Genomic DNA, 20,994 nt, shown 5'->3' with positions numbered 1-20,994 from the left:
GCAACCAGCAGACCTGCTGCTCTCTCCTTACTCTGTGTGAGACTGTCACATTCCCTCCTAGGTGCTTTAGACATTTGTTGAATATTATCAGATAAATGCATAAGAGACTGGAGAATGTAAACACTACTTTGTCACATTGCCATCTTAGTAAGCCAAGTAAATCAAGATTCAAAAGGGGGCGAGAATCTTACTTCACCATCTATAAAAACTACTTCCTGGGCGTTATTCCAGGATTTAAACCGACCTAATGAGAAGAGAATTTGTCCTTTCACAGATGATGATCAGTTTGGAATAATGTGCCAACCAGACATGTTTCATCTAAGCTCTTGTTCTCTCTTAAAACCTGTTCACACAATTCACATCTGCATGTGGTAGCCATGGAAAAACACTGATGAGGGAGACTCAGTCAATTCATAGCAAGTTGGCTACAGAAATCCACTACACCAAACATTACTTGAAAGCAGAATTCTGACCATACTAATAAGTTGCATGACTGGCTTGGAGAGGAGCTTGGAGTCAGCATATAAAGAAGTTTAAAAATTACTATGGTGCAATTTATGTGAGCAGACAAGTTATTTCACAGTGCCTTTCAAACTGAGCATCATGTGTTGTTTACACACATCCATAGATGGCAACTATACAGCAGAGTTTTAAATTTAGTATGTTTATAATCTCCCTTTCCCCCTTAAACAGCAGTTCAAACCAGCTGATAAAAAGTGTAAGCTATAGAATTAGAATACACCTTTAAGTGTTTGCACTGATGAATATGCCTGTGGCATTAGTATGATGTTTGTTATTGACACTGCTTTAGCACAGCTGTTGATATAATTCATGTAAATTAATTAGATGCCAGGGCATGGCAGCAGCTATTGCTTAGCATTTAATAAAGCTGACATGGTTAACAAAACAGCTGTTGCCACAAAGCACTTCAGTTTAGACATATGAAAAAGTATACAGTGAGAGACTATACAGAGGTTTTAAAGAATAGAATAAACTTTAACTGAGCCTCCCCCCCCCCCATATGACTGTGTTGGGCTAATTTATGTTCACACCAGTCAAGTGAGAGGAATATGATAAAGAGGAGGGAGTTATGGTTTTAAATCAAGTTTTCCTGTATGTTTATTGCTTAATTGCATAAATGCTATAATGCATCTAGCTTGGATACTAAAGTAACACACTTCAAATACAAATTAATACTTCACTTTTTTCAAATGCTGAGGAAGAATATACAGATTACACTTCCACTGAAAAGTAGTGCACACTTCTCCCCATGACATTTGGAAATACTTATATTTGTGAGTCTACATACCATCTCCAACATCAGAAACAGTGGATGATACTAGCTGTCTTCCCAGAACTAGTAAAGGCCATCATACAATTCAGACATTTTTACTGAATATGAATGTCTGTAGCTGTCCTGTTCTCATGCAGTGATTGGACTTGTGTGGTGGTGCAACAGTGCTGCAACTTCTACTGAACTTTGCACTGTTCTGCTGTTGAAAATATGCTCACTTTCACCTTCTGTCTCGATTGCTTTAGCAACAAAATATAATTGCAGTACTGAACGTAATACGTGGTGGTGGTGCTGCTGCTCCAGTTCTTAACTAATTAAAATGACTGAATCATGTTTGCATGTGTCTGAGGGGAAACAAATCAGCTAAAACAACCAAGATTTTTCAAAGCAGTTATTTTTTTGGAGATCCTTAAACTCATGAAAAGAAAATACTGGATAACCATTGATAAATGAATCAATTTCTCAAGATGCCAGTGTGTGGAATTAATAAAGTAACTGAAATCATTTTGTATTTCATGAAAAATAATCTTATTTTTTCCAGATGTTGCTCTTATCAAAGGGAAATAATAATAATCAAGAACCAAGAGAAGTGCCTTGGAAATTAACAGGGAAATCAAATACCATCTTTGTAACATATTCCATTGTGAACAAGAGATTTATTTTTGCAAGTTGATGAACTACTCATAATTCTTTAAATATGTGTTTTGTATACTTGTCACTGCTGTTTACAGATACATTCTTTATGGTAGAAAAACTACCACTAGAACATCAGTGTTTAATACTTTTAGCTGCCCTACATCAGAAGTGTAGCATTGTCAAAAGATCCAGTAATATCACCCTTTTCAAGTACAAAAATTTTACATTCTAATACTTCGTGGGATCCTGGTCAAGGAGAAGACATCATTTGAGACCTTTTGTGCTTATGAAATTTCAAAATGTTTGGTTACAAACTTATTCACAAATCTGTATTATAAGGGTCAAATCAAACCCCTACAGTACAAACTGCATGCCATGTGCAAAAGACAAATGTGTTTAAGTGGAACTTTGAATTCTGACATATGTTTTCTGTACAAGAGAGGTATAAACATTCCAGCTAAATGTGCAATATGTAAATAATGTAAATAACATAAATAATAAAGTGTTTGGTATACAACTTGGGCATTCTTCCTGCTTCTGAGCTATAGTTTCATAAAAGAGACAAATGTAGTTTGTTAACAAGACAGAGCTGGCTGAAATAAAGTGTTCAGATGTTAGGTACAATAGTGGATAAGGGGTAACATGAAGTTTACTGGAAGAGCATCCTTTCAAATAATTCTTTCAGAACTATCACCTAATATATACTCTACAGACCCATGGCCAAGCTTTCTCCTCCATGGCACTATCACCCATACTAACTTTGTCTGTGCTTCACTTCCAAGGATACCCCCACTTTTAGGCTAGGAGAGCCATTCTGCATGCACAGTCAACTCGGAGCAAGGTTATATTGCTGTGTTTATGGAAGGCTTTGCTTCTGGTTTCACCATTTTATAACAAGGAAAGACTTCTGGCCTGCTGAGAGGACAAGGCAGAACTATTGTTTGATACAAGCGTAGTTCAGATTCTCTCCTGGAATCTACCTTTTACAGGTAAAAGAGAACGGATGAATATCTGGCATGCCCAAAGTGGCAAAGTTTCTCCCACAGTACCAAGGATCCAGCCAAGAGGAGGAGTGCGAAACTGTTCCTGAATCATTTGTACCTGGAGGTACAGAACAAATACAACATAGGACACAATGGAGGTTCTGTATTTGAAAAAGAAGAGGCTTATTTGTGTGTAGTTTTCAAAAGTAGAAAAACTGTTTACAATATTAGACATTATCAGAATTTATTTCAACTGCTAGCTTTATTAATTAGAATTACATTTTATGGTAAAAAGGCATTGGGCTGGATCTAGCCATCTTTTTAAACTCTGTATTCTCAGCACACTATGGCAATCCATCTATGCCTCCACAAAACCAGCTTCAGGGGGACTACAGATAATCATGAGGGAAGTAACAGCTGGGACTGCAATCAGCAGAAATTGTCCTTTCTTGCCTAAGCCACAGAAATATCTCACACCAACATTGGGGATTTTTGCCAACCCCATTACAGCTCCCTGTTCCCCGAAAGAGCTGTATTTCTGTTTCAGGGATCTGTCAGAAGGGTGGAGAAGGTGACAAAAATCCCGTTTGTGAATTTTCTCTGTGGTTTGCGAGATCCAAATCATTATTTGGTTCAGTTTTGAAGCAGCTCCTAAAGATTTACCTTCCATTATCAAAGGGTACAGAGAGATCAAGTACCTCAACTTGGAGTTGCATATTATTAAGGCTAGACAAGGATTTATTTTCTTATCCAAAGCTTGCTGTATCTAGCTTTCTTGAACTAGAAGGAAGTAATGCAAACAATGACATAACACAATGCAGAAAGACTCTTTCCTTTTAAAAACAGGACTTGATGACAAAAGGGATCTAATCCAACAGATGGTCTGTTTTTAAAAAAAAGAATTGGGAAGAACATTAAAGACCTTCCAGTTATGCGAAAAGAAGCGCTCTAAAACACTGTTTTTCAACCCCTGGGTCAGGACAGAGAACTTTCTGCTGGGTTATTGGACCCTATAGAGCTGTTATTTTTTACTGCATTTTGAAAAGACCTGCTGCATGCAGAGCAAGGTGCCATGCTTCCTCTTTGCACATACAATGGGAACAGCAGCATTGGAACAGAGGATTCCACCATAACTCTGGCCCCTTGACTTGTTCCTTACTACAGTAAGGTGCTTGGCTTGTGTTTCCTGTCCCAAGATCTTTTGGTCCGCCGCTCATAGTCCTGGCCTTGACACCGGGGAAGTCATAACTCTGGCCTCCCTCTTCCTAAAACTTGACTGGTCTGGACCAACAGCTGGCATGGTAGCTGCCTCACTCGAAGAATACGTGCTCAGGATAAGTTTGACAGAGATGGGAAGAAGGGTCATAATAGAAGCATACAATTGTTTCTGCCTAAGAACATTCAAGCACTGGATTCTTACTGTGAGACAAGCACAAAAAATGTAGAAAGTGAAGAAAGCAGTGAAATTAGATGCAATCTATAACAGATCACATAACCTTAAAAAAGGATTTAATAAAGAACAGGAAAATACAAAGGAAACCCAGCTTCTACTGTGAGTGGAAGGGCACCTCAGCAAGCCAATACAGAAGTTTGGCTCACAGCCCAAAGTCAAAATTCAACAACGGGGCTGCAGTTTGTATATATTATGTGAACTAAACTCATGTACATATTTCTTGCATAATTTATTCCACTTGTGCTAACAGAAGGCAGAAGCAAGAGCACTGAAGGCCCACTTACTGGAAATCTCTTTCAGGCAACCTCTTGGCTTCTGATATTTCACAAGGCACTGCCTACTCACTTTCAAGCATCATTTCAACAGTGAGAAAGAACAGCTTTTTTGAAACAAAAAAAGAAAGCCAAGATTGAACTCTGTTACTTAGAACATTTTGAGCTTTTCTTATGTTTATGCTAAGCTGCAAAATTCACACATCAATTACTATATTCTAAACGATTGTAAACATTTACAAAATGCTTATTGAACATAAACATTATTTTGTCTGTCTCCAGTACCTAATAATGTGACAACAAAAGAGCTAACACAGGAAATGTATGAAACTGCCTGAAAAATGTAATTGTAATTCTTACAAATACATTAAAATCAAGATGGGTAGCCATGTTCGTCTGTCCATAAGAGTAGAAAAGAGCAAGAGTCCAGTAGCACCTTAAAAACCTAACAAAATTTATAGCAGGGTATGAGCTGTCCGAAGACATGAGCAGTGACTCATGAAAGCCTTTTCATCAGAATATGTATACAGGAATTCTTATATGTAATATATAGAGTTGATGTTTATTCTTTTTGTTGGAAAACCTCTCTCCCATTACATGGATGATCAAACACAATACTGATATCTGAAAGTCTACTATTTCTCAAATAGGACATACAGGAACTGCAATGCAAAACAAAAACGACTAGAATTCAACTGGGATGTCTTTTAGAGGCACATTATTACAATTCGATATCAGTTAAGTTCTAGAACACTTCTATAGAAGAGCTACTGTTTGTTACTTTCAGAAATACTTGAGCACGTTAATGAGGTTTTGCTAAAAACTCTTTACAGGATCTAAGGCACTGTTCATAAACAGTATCAAAATCTTCATCATTCCCCTATGGGAAAAAAAGAGAAACAGAAGATAAGTGGTGATCAGGGGCATCAATGCCTGCTGTAAACACATGTATTCATTAGATACTATGACTGATTTTGTTAGACAGGGGTAAAGGGGCTGGGCTACTTACATAGTATGGATCCTCAATAATAAGCTGTTTCTGGGGATCATAGCTGCCCAACAGCTCAATGCGAGCTTTGTAGTTCTGAATTTGACTGCTCTTCCTTTTCAGATCTCTGTAATTGAAAATATAAAGCAGCCTCTTATAATGAAGTATGATGTGCTTTTTTTTTACTGTATATCAGCAGGTTTGTAATTGGAGTTTGTAAAGTATGAAGGAGACGGAAAGACTGCAAGCGACACTTTGTGATGCACTTTCTTTTCTACAAATGGTATCAAGGACACTATGTATAAAAAGTAATTATGAATCTCTACCTTTTGCAGCAATAAGCACAGGACAATACAGCTAACTGGCTTTTGTCAGTGACATGAATTTACATTGTTTTTTCCCCCAATTCATTTCCCTTTTTCAACTTTAACTTCTGTATAATAAAAATGTTGTTCATGTATTCCAGAGAAAACACTTCGATGCGTCCATTGCAGAATACTCCTTTGTTATGTGTTTCCTTTATTTTAATTACATTTCCTTTATTTTCATTCCTGGTCAATTCAAAAACAATATTCTTCATGAACATTCTCCAGTACTGCACCAATGACTGAAATGCTGGACAATATGTGATCTGGGAGACACAGGTTTAAATCTCTACTCTGCCATGGAAGCTTGCTGGGTGACCTTGGGCCAGTCACACTCACTCAGCCTTGCCTAGCTCACAGGGTTGTTGTGAGGATAAAATGGAGGTGATGAGAACAATGTAAGCTGCTTTGGATCCCACTGGGGAGAAAGATGGGATATGAAGTAAATAAATAAGTTCTACTGCATCTTCTCATTTTTCAACTTTACAAAAACAGAAAGCATTTCACGCTGCTTCAGACTTCCACCCATCGTCACTGACTTGCAGGCAGCCAGCCAACAGTATGTGGATTTTCCCCACATTCAATTCCCCCCCACCCACCAGTCCCTTTTGACCCTGGAAACAATGACTGCTGTAGCTGTGGGACCTACATGGATGAATAACTGCAGAGTTTGGGGTGGGATGTGTATGGCTTCAGTGAGGAGGGTGAAGCAGGCAAAAAGTGTTCCTTTTGTCAGTGGAGCTTACACTTTCTCCTTTCCCATCCTCACTGCAGCTCCCCTGGGGCTGTTTGTCTCTGTGGGTCCTGCAAACCCAGGAATAATCTTTTCAGGGTCAAAAGGACATCTGGGGTAGAGGAAGGGGAGAAAAGAACACGAGGAAGATATACATTGCTCTAACAGTTGGTGGGGTACAAGCCAATAGTTCCATGGTTGATGGCCGTCTCTGGTTTAGATAATGCAAGACTAAGTGGGCAGCCTAGGGTCATATATGGCCAGCCAAAGACACACAGCACCTGATGGCCCTACAACATTTTAATCAAGCCATAATGAAGTGTTTGCCTCAGTAAGGAAAATATCTTCAAGTCACAAAAGGAGGATTCCACATGCCACTGACCCATCTCTCTTTGATTATGAAGGCAACTAAATGTAGGTAAAACAATGCCTTCGATAACCAGAAAATTTTCAATATAAACGGCAGCAGCTTTATTATGGGTCCCAGGCATTTATGAGGGAATCAGTTGCTGTGGTAAGATACACTTTCAGCTCTAGCACATGAGAGGAACTTAACAACTCTGTAGGAAGATTTGATACACTGGCTTTTGTATATGATGATTCGTCTCAAAGACACATTCATGTCAGCAGCTTTTTCTCCTACTATAGAATAAGACTGGTGATCAGTTGCGTGCAGGAGGAACATTTTGCTGTGCTGTAAGTAAGACACCAGTAGTCTGGCTGCTGCCTGACAACTGCCAAGCAACTCTGGGTGTATGTTGTGTGTGTGTACATGTGCAGGGGGCACTTTTTAAAGCTTATAGCTTCCATGTTCCATGTAATCAGAACACATTTTGAGGCTCTGTTTAGCAGAAACAACATCAATATTGGCAGAAATGCTTCTTTTGTACAACTTACCGTAAATTGCTTTCATCCATGCAAAGTATATAATCAAATGTCTGGAAATCATCCTTTGTAATCTAAAATACAACAAATATGTTTAAAGACTGTTAAGCAGAGATCCACGACACCTGTACAGAATTCCAAAAGTATATGCATTGGTAAATAAGAATTCTTTGCGTATATATTCATGTAAGTGTGGTTTTAAACAAAGGGGGGGAGAGTCTAAGTATCACTGGAACTTCTGTAAAATCTGAGGTTTTGTACCCATACCAAGAGATGCTCATATGGGCTGTCTCAAAAATATAGTGTAAGAATTAGTCTCTTGCAAGCATGCATACAGTTGAAAACAGCCTATTCTACTTCCTTATCCATAACTATTCCAGGCAGAGAATCAGGAGTAGCTGATTACAAAAAAAAATAAATACTATGCATGAAAAATGGGCAGGCCACTGGGCAATTAACTGCATTAAAAGCACATGCTAGAATTAATAAAGTCTGTTAGACTTGAAAGTGCCTTTCTTCTCCACTTTGTGTAAAAAAAGGTTCTGCATATCGAATGATTTTCTAGATGGATCTTGACTTTCCCTGCATAAGGAAGGTAGCTGTTCAACAGGCAGAAGCTCTCCCCTACATGCAAATGTGGGTCTAGGGATTGAGTCATGCATGTCGGGTGGAAGTCACCCAAAGGTTGCTGCCAGGCCTAGGTTTGCCAGCCTCCAGATGGCAACCTCCTGCTATTACAACTGACCTCCAGATGACCAAGATCAGCTCCCCTGGAGAAAATGGCTGCTCTGGAGGGTGGACTCTATGGCTTTATACCCTGCTGAGGCCCCTCCCCTCCCCAAACCTCACCCTCTCCAGGCTCCACCCCTCAAATCTCCAGGTATTTCCCAACCCAAAACTGGCAACCCTGTGCCAGAATGTCAGAAAAGACCATGCATGTGCTAAAACAGATTTGGTAAAAAGAAATCTCAACAGTTTTTCAGAAACACTACAAGCTGGAATGAATGAGGAAATGTCCTGCAGGGAAGGGCAGTTTAAAAATCCTACCTAATAAATAAATAAATAAATCCTCAAGTCAGAGAATGATAGAGTACACATGCCAGAGAATCTTGGTATCATAGTACTGTGTGAAAGGCAGCCACTCATACATGTAACATGTATTACATGCTCAGGAGGTCTAGAAAGTTCTAGCTTCAACATTTTATGAAGCTCGCTCAGTTTACACATGGGAAGTAAACATGAATAAGTTTCTCAACATACAAGCAATGTTCCTCCAAAAAGCTACCAGACCTAGACATGAATATTTGCACCATGACAGTCAGATGTGGCCCTAGTTAATGGCTCGTTTATGGAACCTACCCCACAAACCAGTATTTCTTGTTTGAAAAAGTAAAAGATGACCCTCAGGACTTCGGGTCTGATCCAGCTGTCTGTGGACACAAGGGATTGCAGATCATTCCCACCTTCCCTTCCTCCCAGCACAGCTAATTTCAACTGGAGGGAAGGTCCCTAGACTGCGAGACCCACCCCATGGGCCAGGAGGCTGTGGGAGGGGGAGATAAAAATCACACTCTCCCATCAACACAGCTCTGGTGATGGAGGAGGCAGAAAGGGCAAATTGTCCTCCTCTCCCTCCCCATGGTAGCCACCTGTCCCATGGGCTATTTGTCCACGAGGGTCCCGCAACCCAGGAATAAACTATGCCAGAGTTCGAAAGGTCTGCTGAGATTGGGGGAGGACATGGAAGAGTTCTGTGGTTATCAGCACCTTCTGCTGTCACAGATCTGGATCAAACCCTCTGCTTTAGTACTCAGGAATATCAAGCCCCCCCCCCTCCCGATAACGTCACTGGATTGGATCCATCAGCAGCAGCACAAAACTCACAGAATAGGGCTTTCTCTAATCCCCTGTCCTGCTGCAGCCCACAAATCCCCCTGAACTCTTCTTCTGAGGGTTAGAGGAATTTCATTAATAGCATGGTGGGCAAAACAAAGGCTTGCAGTATGTGCATGTCCTATAAATACCATTAAGCTGGTGATGGAACAGCACCCAAATCCAACCTGCTTTCCTAAATGTTCAGGGTACAGCATTAAAAGGCACTAGCATCTAGCTACATCTTAATATTTCATCATTGCATGCACTGAACACACCCATTATCAGGACTGGACAATAATTACAGCATACGACACTCCCAAGCCCTCACCTGGATAGCCCAGGCAAGCCCGATCTCATCAGATGTCAGAAGCTAAGCAGGGCTGACCCTGGTATGTAACTGGAAGGGTGACCTCCAAGGAATACCAGGGCTCAGGATGCAGAGGCAGGCTGTCAAGCCACCTCTCTGAAAAACATCCAAGCCCCCGGAAGGGGTCGCCAGAAGTCACCATGACTTCCAGGCATGCATGCACACACACACACACACACAAAACCCACCAAAAAAAAGACACTCCCATGATTTCTGCCAAACAATAAAACAGACTCTTTCTACCTGTTGCGCTTTATGGGTGGTCTCAATGCCATGATTTCTTAGACAGCTTAAAGCCCTTGCATCTGGGGAGCTCCCCACGTTCCAGTCAGAAACAGCAGCACTGTCTATCATCCACTGCGAACAACAACAACACACATATATTTAAAGAAACATGGGTACAGTACCTGCCTGGCAATATGATTCATGGTAATGCCATGTTTCCGCATGCAATTCTGGCCCCGATAATCTGGAGGGTTTCCTATTTCATACGTAGACGTTGCCGCACTGTCTATCCTCCACTACAGAAAGACAAATTCAAAAATTTACATTTTCTCTCCCTACTATTATAATGCTAAGAGAAGTATTGCTTCAGAAGCCAGAAACAAAAATGTACCTTGTTTTCAGCATTCTGATCAGTTACAAGTTTTCTGAATACAGCTTCCGCTATAGGTGATCGGCAAATATTCCCTGCAGGAAATAGAAATATAAGGATTTAGTATAATGTTTTTAAAATACAGACATGCACCTCTGTCAGCTGAAAAACTTCTGTGATACTGTGATGGCCACACAGCTGCTTTTCAGGCTGTCTTCTGCAGTCCCTTTCAATGGGGTTTGCAGGGCCACGAATCAGTTCAGTTTGTGAACAAACCTCCTGGTTTCGGGTTCAGTTTGTGGTTTGTCCATGAACCACACACGGAGCCACATTTTCCCAGTTCATGCCCATCCCTACTCAAGAGTATAATAGCAACCCTATGGTCAGTGGAGAAGGAATCCGACCCACCTTTCTTTCTAGCATCTCTGATTCTGGAGCACAGTTTGGTATAGTGGTTAAGAGTGGCAGACTCTAATCTGGAGAACCGGGTTTGATTCCCCACTCCTCCACAAGCAGCCAGCTGAGTGACCTTGGGTCAGTCACAGCTCTCAGAGCTGTTCTCTCAAGAGCAGTTCTCTCTGAGCTTTCTCAGCCCCACCTACCTCACAGGATGTCTGTTGTGGGGAGAAGGGAAGGAGATTGTAAACACCTAGCACCCAAAAAGCAGTTTCCCATGCTTCTAAAGTAAAAACCAGCTACCTGGTTTTTGAGCATTTAAAGGTGGCACACAAAACAGTATTTCCTAGAAAACTGAAAATGGGATAACTTCACTTGAGATAGCTTAATGATTCATGTGCGTCTGGGACAAATGAATCCACAGCATTAAGGCAAATGGAGATCAGAATTTCAGCTGTGCCATGGGAAAGATACAAGACAGTCTTCTGTGAATACCAAAGATCCTTTCTGCATTATTAAATCAATGTCCTTTGTAGCTTTTAAGTACCACATCCATTGCTTGTATCTTCTGCCTGTGATGTACTGTCAGACCTCTTTATTTTGTTGCTCCCCAAAGCCATGTACAGAGTGACTGTGAGAAATCAGTATTGATTTCATGAGGTGGCTGTAAGATTCCTTTCCACTGCTCTAAGAAAGTAAGGTGGTAAAACTGCCAAGAGTCATTCAAGCCTTCATAGCATAAGGCTACCTCAGTTGGTGCTTAGAAGTTAACACTGGCCCCGGTCACACTGGGGGAAAAGGCACGGCTAAAGTGCGGCTTTTTTGAGCCACATCAAAAGAGAAGCGCGGCGGCGGGATCAGACAGATCCCCCCAGCCGCCCTGCAGTTCTTCCCCGGCATGACCAGATGCCGGGGGGGGGGGGGGGGGCCAGGGCCGACGGACCGGAGAGCGAGGCGATCCCACTGCGCATGTGTGTGCATGTGCAGTTCGGCAGGACCTCACATGCTGCGGGAGAGACGGGCGTGCCGGCGATCCCACGGCCGCTACTGCTGTGGATTTTCTGGTAAGTACTAGTGTTTTGAAGGGTTTTTTTAAATCCACATCTTCGGCCTCAAGAGACGGATCGGGGACGGGTGCACACCGCTTCCCAGATGTTGCGGTGGGATCGCGCCCGCTTGATGTGCCCCCGATCCGTCCCTCTTGCGGATCAAAGCCTCCCGTGTGACCGGGGCCACTGTTACATTTCAAGTTAAATTCTGAAGGGTTGCTGGCCATACTATGCACCAGTGTTCTAAGTGCTCTGCTGTTTTCAGTAGCATTACTGATGCAAGGCACTTCTTGTGCTGATTTATGATCTTCAATAGGCTGACCACCGTACATTACCAGTATAGCAGAACCCAAACTTTCCAGATTTTATTCCTAATTCCAAATTACCTACTGAAGTCAGAGTTTACAATCTGCAAAAGTTTCTCTTTCCTAAGACACACCTAGTCCTTTTGTCTAAGATAAATGCAATTATATTGGGGAAACAAATACTGAGAAAACTATATCGGGGGAGACATAAACTACTTGTCCTGCTGTCCCACCTCATGTCACATACAGATTTTCAAGCTTGATTTAAGTAGTCAAGAAAACATGGATCAACTTTCTCCATCCTCTCAACAGCTTGTAAATCTGGACTACAGTCTGCTCTTCCATTTGTATTGATGCTGATAAGGGGGCATTTATGGACATTCCCTCCTAATACAAAAAATCTTACTATTAAGCTTCGTTTTATTTCTTCCTCTGTACCTCACCTTTTGCTGTTTATTTTTTATCTGAAACCTATTTCTAACCCACCAATTCATGAAAGAAGTACACATAATATATTTTAGTTTATTTTCCCCAAATGTTTGCTGGTTTTACAGCTGAAGTGAAACTGCCTCTAGACTTAAGAGAGATGTACTAAGATCTTTGGAGCTGCGGTGGCTCAAGTGGTTAAGACGCTGAACTGCAGGTTGTGGAAGGTCAGTAGTTCAGCAGTTTGAGACCCGAGTTGCCACATGATGGAGTGAGCTCCCGTCTCTAGTTCCAGCTCCTGCCAACCTAACAGTTTGAAAGCAAGAAATTGCAAGTAGATAAATAGGTACCACTTCAGTGGGAAGGTAACAGTGTTCCATGTGCCTTGGTGTTTAGTCATGCCGGCCACATGACCACGGAAACGTCTTCGGACAGTGCTGGCTCTTCAGCTTTGAAACGGAGATGAGCACTGCAACCCTAGAGTCGGACTCGACTGGCTTTAGAGCAAAGGAAACCTTTTACTAAGATCTTTAAAGTTAACCAGCTTTAAAACTTTTAATAAAGTTTGTGTGCACACGAAAGCCCATACCTCGAATAAACCTTTGTTGGTCTTAAAGGTGCCACTGGACTCTAAATCTGCTGTACAGCTTTCTTTGGTCATTTAAATTACTGGAAGGGCAATGTTGTATTCATCATTGTTGGAATTGTAGTGCAGATAAAGCCTGGACAAGTACAGGCTTCTGGCCAATGCCCCTTATTTATCTATTTAAAACACCTTTTAAAGTTATTTGCAGCTTTTGGATTTTGCTTTGGACCAAGGCTGTTACCTGCAACTTTTATCCAATCAGTTCTCATAAAGGACGTCATTGCGCACATCCAGAAATGTCCCTTCCTAGCTGTCAAGGAGTTCAGTACTTGAAGTTCAACATATTAACAATGTTATCATCCTCTGATAACTGTAGCCAGTGTGCTTTGCCTTTGTTTTTGTGTGCATTTGTTTTGAGCTCAGGTAATGAGAGCCTTAAAAAGTAACAGATTCAAGACACATTAGTTTAACGAAATAAGTGGAAAAAACCCTGATTTCAGCAGAGTACCATCTGCTTCTGCATCATGCGATCACAGAAGTTTCACATTAAATAACAGCAAGCAGAGATCTAGAGCAACTGAATGGCCTGCAAGGAGTCTGGGCGTTCAAAATGCTTTAACCAACTATGATGAACCCCTTCTCTTTCCTGGTGCTAGGGGAGCGGGTATCACCATGATACCCATTGCTATGCGGGGTCCCACAGGGGGCCATCCTCTTCCCCACACTATTTAACATTGTTATGCACCCCCTTGCCCAGCTGGTGCAGAATCATGGGCTGGGATGTCACCAGTATGCTGATGATGACACCCAGCTCTGTTGAAGAGCGGCTGACCAGAGGCCGCCACTGTTCCCTCTAAGGGGAGTTAGTGTGAGCTAGCTCAGTTCTTTAGCCTCCAGCTCACAAATTTTTGTCTTAGCTCAGGAAGGATGGCTTCAGAGCAAACTAATTTATGCAGTAGTCAAATTGCTCGCTCACAGTTTTAATGTATTTATTTTATTTATTTATTCTTCAAATTTCTACCCCGCCCTCCCAGCCGAGGCCGGCTCAGGGCGACTTACATAAAATCAACATATAATTACAATAAAACAATTGAAACATTTAAAACAGTATTAAAACCAATTAACAATAACATTATAAGTGCTAGTATTAAGTTGTTATTAAATCAATGATGGCTCATAGATCTCCTTCAGATGTCTTTCAGTCGGCTGGCAGAGGCTGTTAGTACAAATTCCAGAGGCAACAGGGCTTCCCATCCTAGTTGTTACTGGGGGGCGGCAGCTCCAAAAGCCTGGCAGAAGAGCTCTGTGTTACAGGCCCTGTGGAACTGTAAGAGGTTCTGCAGGGCCCTGATCTCTTCTGGGAGCTCATTCCACCAGGATGGAGCTGCCACCAAGCAAGCCCTGGCCCTGGTTATCGACAGCCTAGCCTCCTTGAGACTCAGGAGGGCCAGTCAGTTCTGGGCCCCTGAACGCAGTGCTCTCTGGGGAATATGTGGGGAAAAGCGGTCCCTCAGGTATGTAGGTCCCTGACCATAAAGGGCTTTAAAGGTAAGAACCAGCACCTTGAAACGAACTCGGTATGCTATAGGCAGCCAGTGCAATGCCTTTAGCACAGGCTGAATGTGCTCCCAAATTGAGAGTCCCATCAACAGCCTGGCTGCAGCATTTTGCACCAGCTGCAGCTTCCGGATTTGAAACAAGGGCAGCCCCATGTAGAAAGCATTACAGTAATCCAATCTCGAGGTGACCGTTGCATGGATCACTGTTGCCAAGTCACTGCGTTCGACGAAGGGAACCAACTGCCTGATCAACCGGAGATGATAAAAGGCTGATTTGGCAGTGGCTGCTACCTGGGCCTCCACTGTTACGGAGGCATCCAGGAGCACTCCCAGACTCCTAACCTCCGGCACTGGCACCAATGGAGCCCCATCAAAGGTCGGAAGCGAGATCCCTACCCTTGGACGGCCCCGACTCAGGCAAAGGACCTCCGTCTTCGTCGGATTCAATTTCAGCAGACTCAGCCTAATCAACCAGTGACTGCTTATAGCTCACAAAGTAAAATTTTTGTTCACAAGACTCTACAGCTTAGAGAGAGCACTGGAGGCCGCCTCAGAAAATCTGGCCAGGGGTTTGGAGGCCATGGTTGATTAGCTAAAAAACCCCAGACTGAAACTAAATCCAGCAAAGACAGAGGTCCTGTGGCTGGGCTGGACGGATTGCCAACTCCCCCCTCTTGACAGGGTGCCATTAACAGTTGGACTGTCCATGAAGAGTTTGGGAGTGATCCTGGATGCCTCCCTTTCTATGGAGGCCCAGGTCACAAAGGTGGTTAAGCTGGCGTTTTAGCATCTTCGCCAGGCTAAACAGTTGGCCCTGTACCTGTCACCCTCTGATCTAGCTACAGTGATCCATGCAATAGTTACCTCTAGGCTAGATTACTGTAACTTGCTATGTTGGGCTTCCAAAGAGTGTCCAGCTGTCCTTGACTAGGCCAGAGCCTTTTCAGCCCCGGCTCCAGCCTGGTAAACACTCTTCTAGGAGAGGTCAGGGCCCCACGGGATCTGGTACAATTTCACAGGGCCTGCAAAGCAGAGTTGTTCCACCGGGCCTATGGTTGAGGACAGTGCTGGGCCTGTAGCCAGAAAGCTATAATCAGTTTCTGGCCGCCCCACTTCTCCCCCTGCTTCCCCCCATTCCCCTTCTTAGATGTCTGTAGATTGCCCCAAGATGAGTTTTCACACCACTGCGAATTTTTTAGTAACTTTTCAATTGATTTTATTGTATTTTGATTATGTGTAAGTTTTTTGGAGCTGTGGTGGCTCAAGTGGTTAAGACGCTGAACTGCAGGTTGTGGAAGGTCGGTAGTTCAGCAGTTCGAGACCCGAGTGTGCCGCATGACGTCTCTAGTTCCAGCTCCTGCCAACCTAGCAGTTTGAAAGCAAGAAATTGCAAGTAGATAAATAGGTACCACTTCGGTGGGAAGGTAACAGCGTTCTGTGTGGCTTGGTATTTAGTCATGCCGGCCACATGACCACGGAAATGTCTTTGGACAGCGCTGGCTCTTCGGCTTTGAAATGGAGATGAGCACCGCAACCCTAGAGTCGGATTCGACTGGCTTTCGAGCAAGGGAACCTTTACCTTTACTTTAAGTTATGTTTTAGAAGGCTAAAACTGTATATTTGTATATTTATAACTGTTGTCACCTACTCTGAGCCGGGCTCAGGGAGAGCAGGCTATAAATTTAATAAAATAAATAAATTATCTCTCTCAGAAGCAAGATTTTCCCTCTGTTTTTTCTTTCCCTTTACTGACTGAGCCACCCTAGTAATGTGTTTTCTTCTTTGCTGAAGAACTCTGGCTGTCCCACGCTGTCACAGTATGATATTTTGGCTGTTGGCTTAACCCAGGAACCTGAGGGAAGGATCAGGAGCCACCTTTAACTTAAACAACTTAAATGGCACTCGAGGAGTTTTGAAATTAAAAAACAAAAAAATATTTTATTTAACATAGAGGGGGAAAGTCTGGTGAAGCCAGGGGTTGACATTTCTGAGGTAAAATCAGTACATGCACAGACTTTAGTTCATATATTTCAAGCTAATCTGTTTCTGTGGGACGGGAAAGGAGTTTGTAAGCCGCTCTGAGACACCTTTGGGTAGTGAAGGGCGGGGTATAAATCCAATCTCTTCTTCTCTAAGGGCAGTTTCTAATCACACCAAACCAGGGATCTCTTCAATCTTCAGTGCTAACTCCCCGTTTGACAGTGTAGGGAGTGCTGAAGAACTCTGGCTGTCCCACGCTGTCACAGTATGATATTTTGGCTGTTGGCTTAACCCAGGAACCTGAGGGAAGGATCAGGAGCCACCTTTAACTTAAACAACTTAAATGGCACTCGAGGAGTTTTGAAATTAAAAAACAAAAAAATATTTTATTTAACATAGAGGGGGAAAGTCTGGTGAAGCCAGGGGTTGACATTTCTGAGGTAAAATCAGTACATGCACAGACTTTAGTTCATATATTTCAAGCTAATCTGTTTCTGTGAAAAATTAAACCTTCACAGTCTTTCAGCTGTTTGTACAGCACTTCTAAGCTTTTAAAAAGTGCAGTCCATCACATCATCAAGTTCTTATCAGCTCCCTAAGTTAACCAGGAAGGAAAGATTCTGACATGCTATTTTAAAAGGATTCAAAGCATTCAAGCAGAAGCCTCATTTTTTGTTGCTCAGTCGCACAGTCGAGTCCGACTCTTCGCGACCCCATGGACCAAATCACGCCAGGCCTTCCGGTCTTCCACCGTCCTCTGAAGTTTGCTCAACTTCATGTTCGTTGCATCTATGACACTGTCTAACCATCTCATCCTTTGCCATCAGGGTCTTCTCCAGTGAGTGCTCCCTTCTCATTTGGTGGCCAAAGTATTTGAGCTTCAGTTTCATTATCTGGCCTTCCAGGGAAAGGGTTGATTTCTTTTAGGATTGACTGATTTGATCTTCTTGTAGTCCAAGGGACTCTCAAGACTCTTCTCTAGCACCATAGTTTAAAATACATACAACTGGAATACCTGCTAAGATAGAAACTGCATTCTGTTCACAGAAGAAACTGTATGGCCCAATTTTTTAAACAAAAGACTGTTCCCACAACTTAAAGAATTGCAACATGATCCACAACTGACAAAAACCACTAAACAAAAATCAGCATCTATAGCAATGCATGCAGCATGATGTAACTCTGCAGCCCTGTGCCTGTCTCTTCCAGGCAACCAAACAAACGGAAAATTACTAGGCATTGTTTAGAAAAAAAAATGTAACGAATGGCTACTCCTTTATTATTTATTTAAACATTTATATCCTGCCTTTTTGCTGTGGCTCAAGGTAGTTTAGTTACAAGTCACAGTTAGAACATTAAAACCAATAGAATAAACCCACAAATATGTCCCAGGGACATCCCTTAACCCTCCTCTTTCTAGGGAGTTTGTAACTCCCATTGCTAAATGCTACTGATTCAGTGTAGCAGCTTGGTAAGGAATTGTGACATGGCTAGAGAATTTACCAATGGCATACAGCAAGGCCAGGGGAAGAAATTTTTTTCAAGTTTCTTCTATGTGCTCCTCTTCTGCATAATTGAAGTAATTCAGACATCTAGGTGCAGGCATTATTACTAGGCTTCTGTACATTCTGGCATTTGTAGTTTGACACAAATAGCAATGAGGATTCCTTATTAGACCACACTCTGACAAGACAAAGTTGTTATGCAACTAAGAGCTGTGGACCAAATTCATATTGCAAGACAACAGCCAGTCCTTAAAAGAGGAGGAACGTAAAAAGCTGTCCTAGTGAACGTATATAGGATAGCCTAGTTTAGTAAAAAGGTAAAGGTAAAGGTTCCCTTGCTTGTAAACCAGTCAAATCCGACTCTAGGGTTGTGGTGTTCATCTCCGTTTCAAAGCCGAAGAGCCAGCGCTGTCCGAAGACATTTCCGTGGTCATGTGGCCGGCATGACTAAACACCAAGGCGCACAGAACACTGTTACCTTCCCACTGAAGTGGTACCTATTTATCTGCTTGCAATGTCTTGCTTTCGAACTGCTAGGTTGGCAGGATTCCTTAGTTTTGTATTATAGCTCAAATGTGATCTTTTGACAACAGCAATTTTGTGAATAGCCCCTTCCCTGATAGCTTGGAGAAAACAAAAATTATCCCCAAACAAGCTGGGAGCTGATGTTTCCTCAAATGAAAGACAGCTACAAGAAATGATTAACAGATGAATGGCTGGGTATGCATAGAAATAAAATTATAAGCTAGTAATTTTGTCACCCTTATCATAAGTGGACAAAGAAGTGGCTCAAGAGACAAGGAAGTGATTTTGCCTCTTTCTATACTAATTTTTCCACATCCATAATACTAATTAAGATAGTATGCAATACTAAAAAAATAACTACAGATACAGTAATCACAGTTTACAGCATGCTCTTGTTCTTTATCATGTTATAGAATAGACTGTACAGGCACAATGCCCTTGTCACTAGTTAGCTGGTTCTTCTGACCCATAGAAAAGGAATGTAAAAGAAATATCTCAACAGGCTCCAATTTTCAAACCCCTATTTGACAAGCTGTACCTGCTATTTTTTCAACAAAACTATTACAAATGCTGTAATATGCCATCACCTCACAGCCACAAAATACACTCTACATGAAATCACTTCACTGCCACGCCCCCAAAGAGACATGCAAATATGTGCATATTGCACAGGGTATCTCGTTTCACTGCTCTCTCTTCCCTCCACTTCATTCCTTTTTCTTAGCAGACCCAACTTAAAATCTACAATCCTAATGATGCTTAAAGGTAAAGGTAAAGGTTCCCTTGCTCGAAAGCCAGTCGAATCCGACTCTAGGGTTGCAGTACTCATCTCCATTTCAAAGCTGAAGAGCCAGCGCTGTCCGAAGACGTTTCCGTGGGCATGTGGCTAAACACCAAGGCGCATGGAACGCTGTTACCTTCCCACCAAAGTGGTACCTATGTATCTACTTGCAAATTCTTGCTTTCGAACTGCTAGGTTGGCAGGAGTTGGAACTAGAGACGGGAGCTCACTCCGTCATGCGGCAACCCGGGTCTCGAACTGCTGAACTACTGACCTTCCACAGCCTGCAGTTCAGCGTCTTAACCACTTGAGCCACCGCAGCTCCTAATGATGCTTACCTGTAAGTAATTCAATTAAACTCAACAGGGTCCGCTCCGCTGTCAGACGGACCCACAATGCTACTTGAGGCTGCCACCCTCTGCCCATTACTTGGGAGTTCTGAATCAACACGCATACAACTACAGTGTAACTAGTAACCCTCCACAGATGGGCGAGCAGCGCTTCTAACGAAGGGAAGTTACCGGTGAGCCAAGGAAGAGTAGTAACCAGTGTTCCCTCTAAGCTGAGTTAGTGTGAGCTAGCTCACAGTTTTTTAGCCTCTGGCTCACACATTTTTGTCTTAGCTCAGGAAGGATGGCTCCAGAGCAAACTGATTTATGCAGTAGTCACATCACTTGCTCACAACTTTAATGCCAGTAGCTCGCAAAGTAGAATGTTTGCTCACAAGACTCCACAGCTTAGAGGGAACATTGGTAGTAACCACGTGAAATAGTAAGAAAACAAACAGCAGGAGAGAAAGAAGACAGAAAGAGAGGCTACTACTGACGACAGGTTAGAAAACTAGGTTATGCAATTAGAGAGAACACTTTATTATGCAAACAGAAAGATGAGCAACAATAAAAGGAAGACGTTCTGATCAATTTTCTCCCCGAGCTGATTTTGCATGCTCTTGTACTCATCACATTAGCACTTCCCATCTTTTATTTTCGACCCAGATACAAGCAATCAGAAGACCCTCTTAACTGGTCATGCTGCCTCCCCAACTTTCTCTTGTGCTTGCCCCACGTCTTCCACTCACCCAAACACACGAACAAGACAGACTTCACCTCACACGCCATATTCACTAAGAAGCTCGTTGGCGAGGAAGCCGCCACGGAACAGCAACCACGAAGCCGCTCTCCAGAACTGTCGTGAAATCCGCTCGCTGCTTTACGGCAACAAAAGGAAAAGCCCCTGAAACTCCGTCTTCGTATAGTGCCTGGCTGAAAGATTGTGGTTGTTTTTAAAAAATATATAAGGGATAAATAAATATTGTCCTTTTTAAATGTAAAAACACATATGATGATCAGAACATGACAACAGCATGCGTCCACTTTCCTTCACCGAGAGCGGTACCCTAAAAATCAGGCATTTGGCTGGTCCACTATTCCCCTGCT

The 20,994-nt window shown here is 42.5% G+C and overlaps 1 protein-coding gene across 2 annotated transcripts; it reads right to left on the bottom strand.

Moving 5' to 3' along the window:
- Positions 1 to 5,206: 5,206 nt before the first annotated feature.
- ACP1 (acid phosphatase 1, soluble) lies at positions 5,207 to 20,743 on the bottom strand. 2 transcript variants are annotated; one of them, XM_015425694.1, is made up of 6 exons: positions 20,637 to 20,743; positions 10,468 to 10,541; positions 10,259 to 10,372; positions 7,622 to 7,683; positions 5,648 to 5,753; positions 5,207 to 5,518 (listed from the first exon to the last, which is right to left on the bottom strand). In XM_015425694.1, the coding sequence occupies exons 1-6, from the start codon at positions 20,674 to 20,676 to the stop codon at positions 5,441 to 5,443; spliced, it is 474 nt and encodes a 157-aa protein (XP_015281180.1). In that variant the 5' UTR covers positions 20,677 to 20,743; the 3' UTR covers positions 5,207 to 5,440. The 2 variants fall into 2 exon arrangements, with proteins under 2 accessions (XP_015281180.1, XP_015281181.1); XM_015425695.1 differs by lacking the exon at positions 10,259 to 10,372 and adding an exon at positions 10,095 to 10,208.
- Positions 20,744 to 20,994: the final 251 nt, after the last annotated feature.

Source organism: Gekko japonicus, unplaced genomic scaffold, assembly GCF_001447785.1.
Source record: "Gekko japonicus isolate JY-2015 unplaced genomic scaffold, Gekko_japonicus_V1.1 scaffold1336, whole genome shotgun sequence".
NCBI classification, from domain to species: Eukaryota; Metazoa; Chordata; class Lepidosauria; order Squamata; family Gekkonidae; genus Gekko; species Gekko japonicus.
This window is presented reverse-complemented; position numbering and strand designations above follow the sequence as displayed.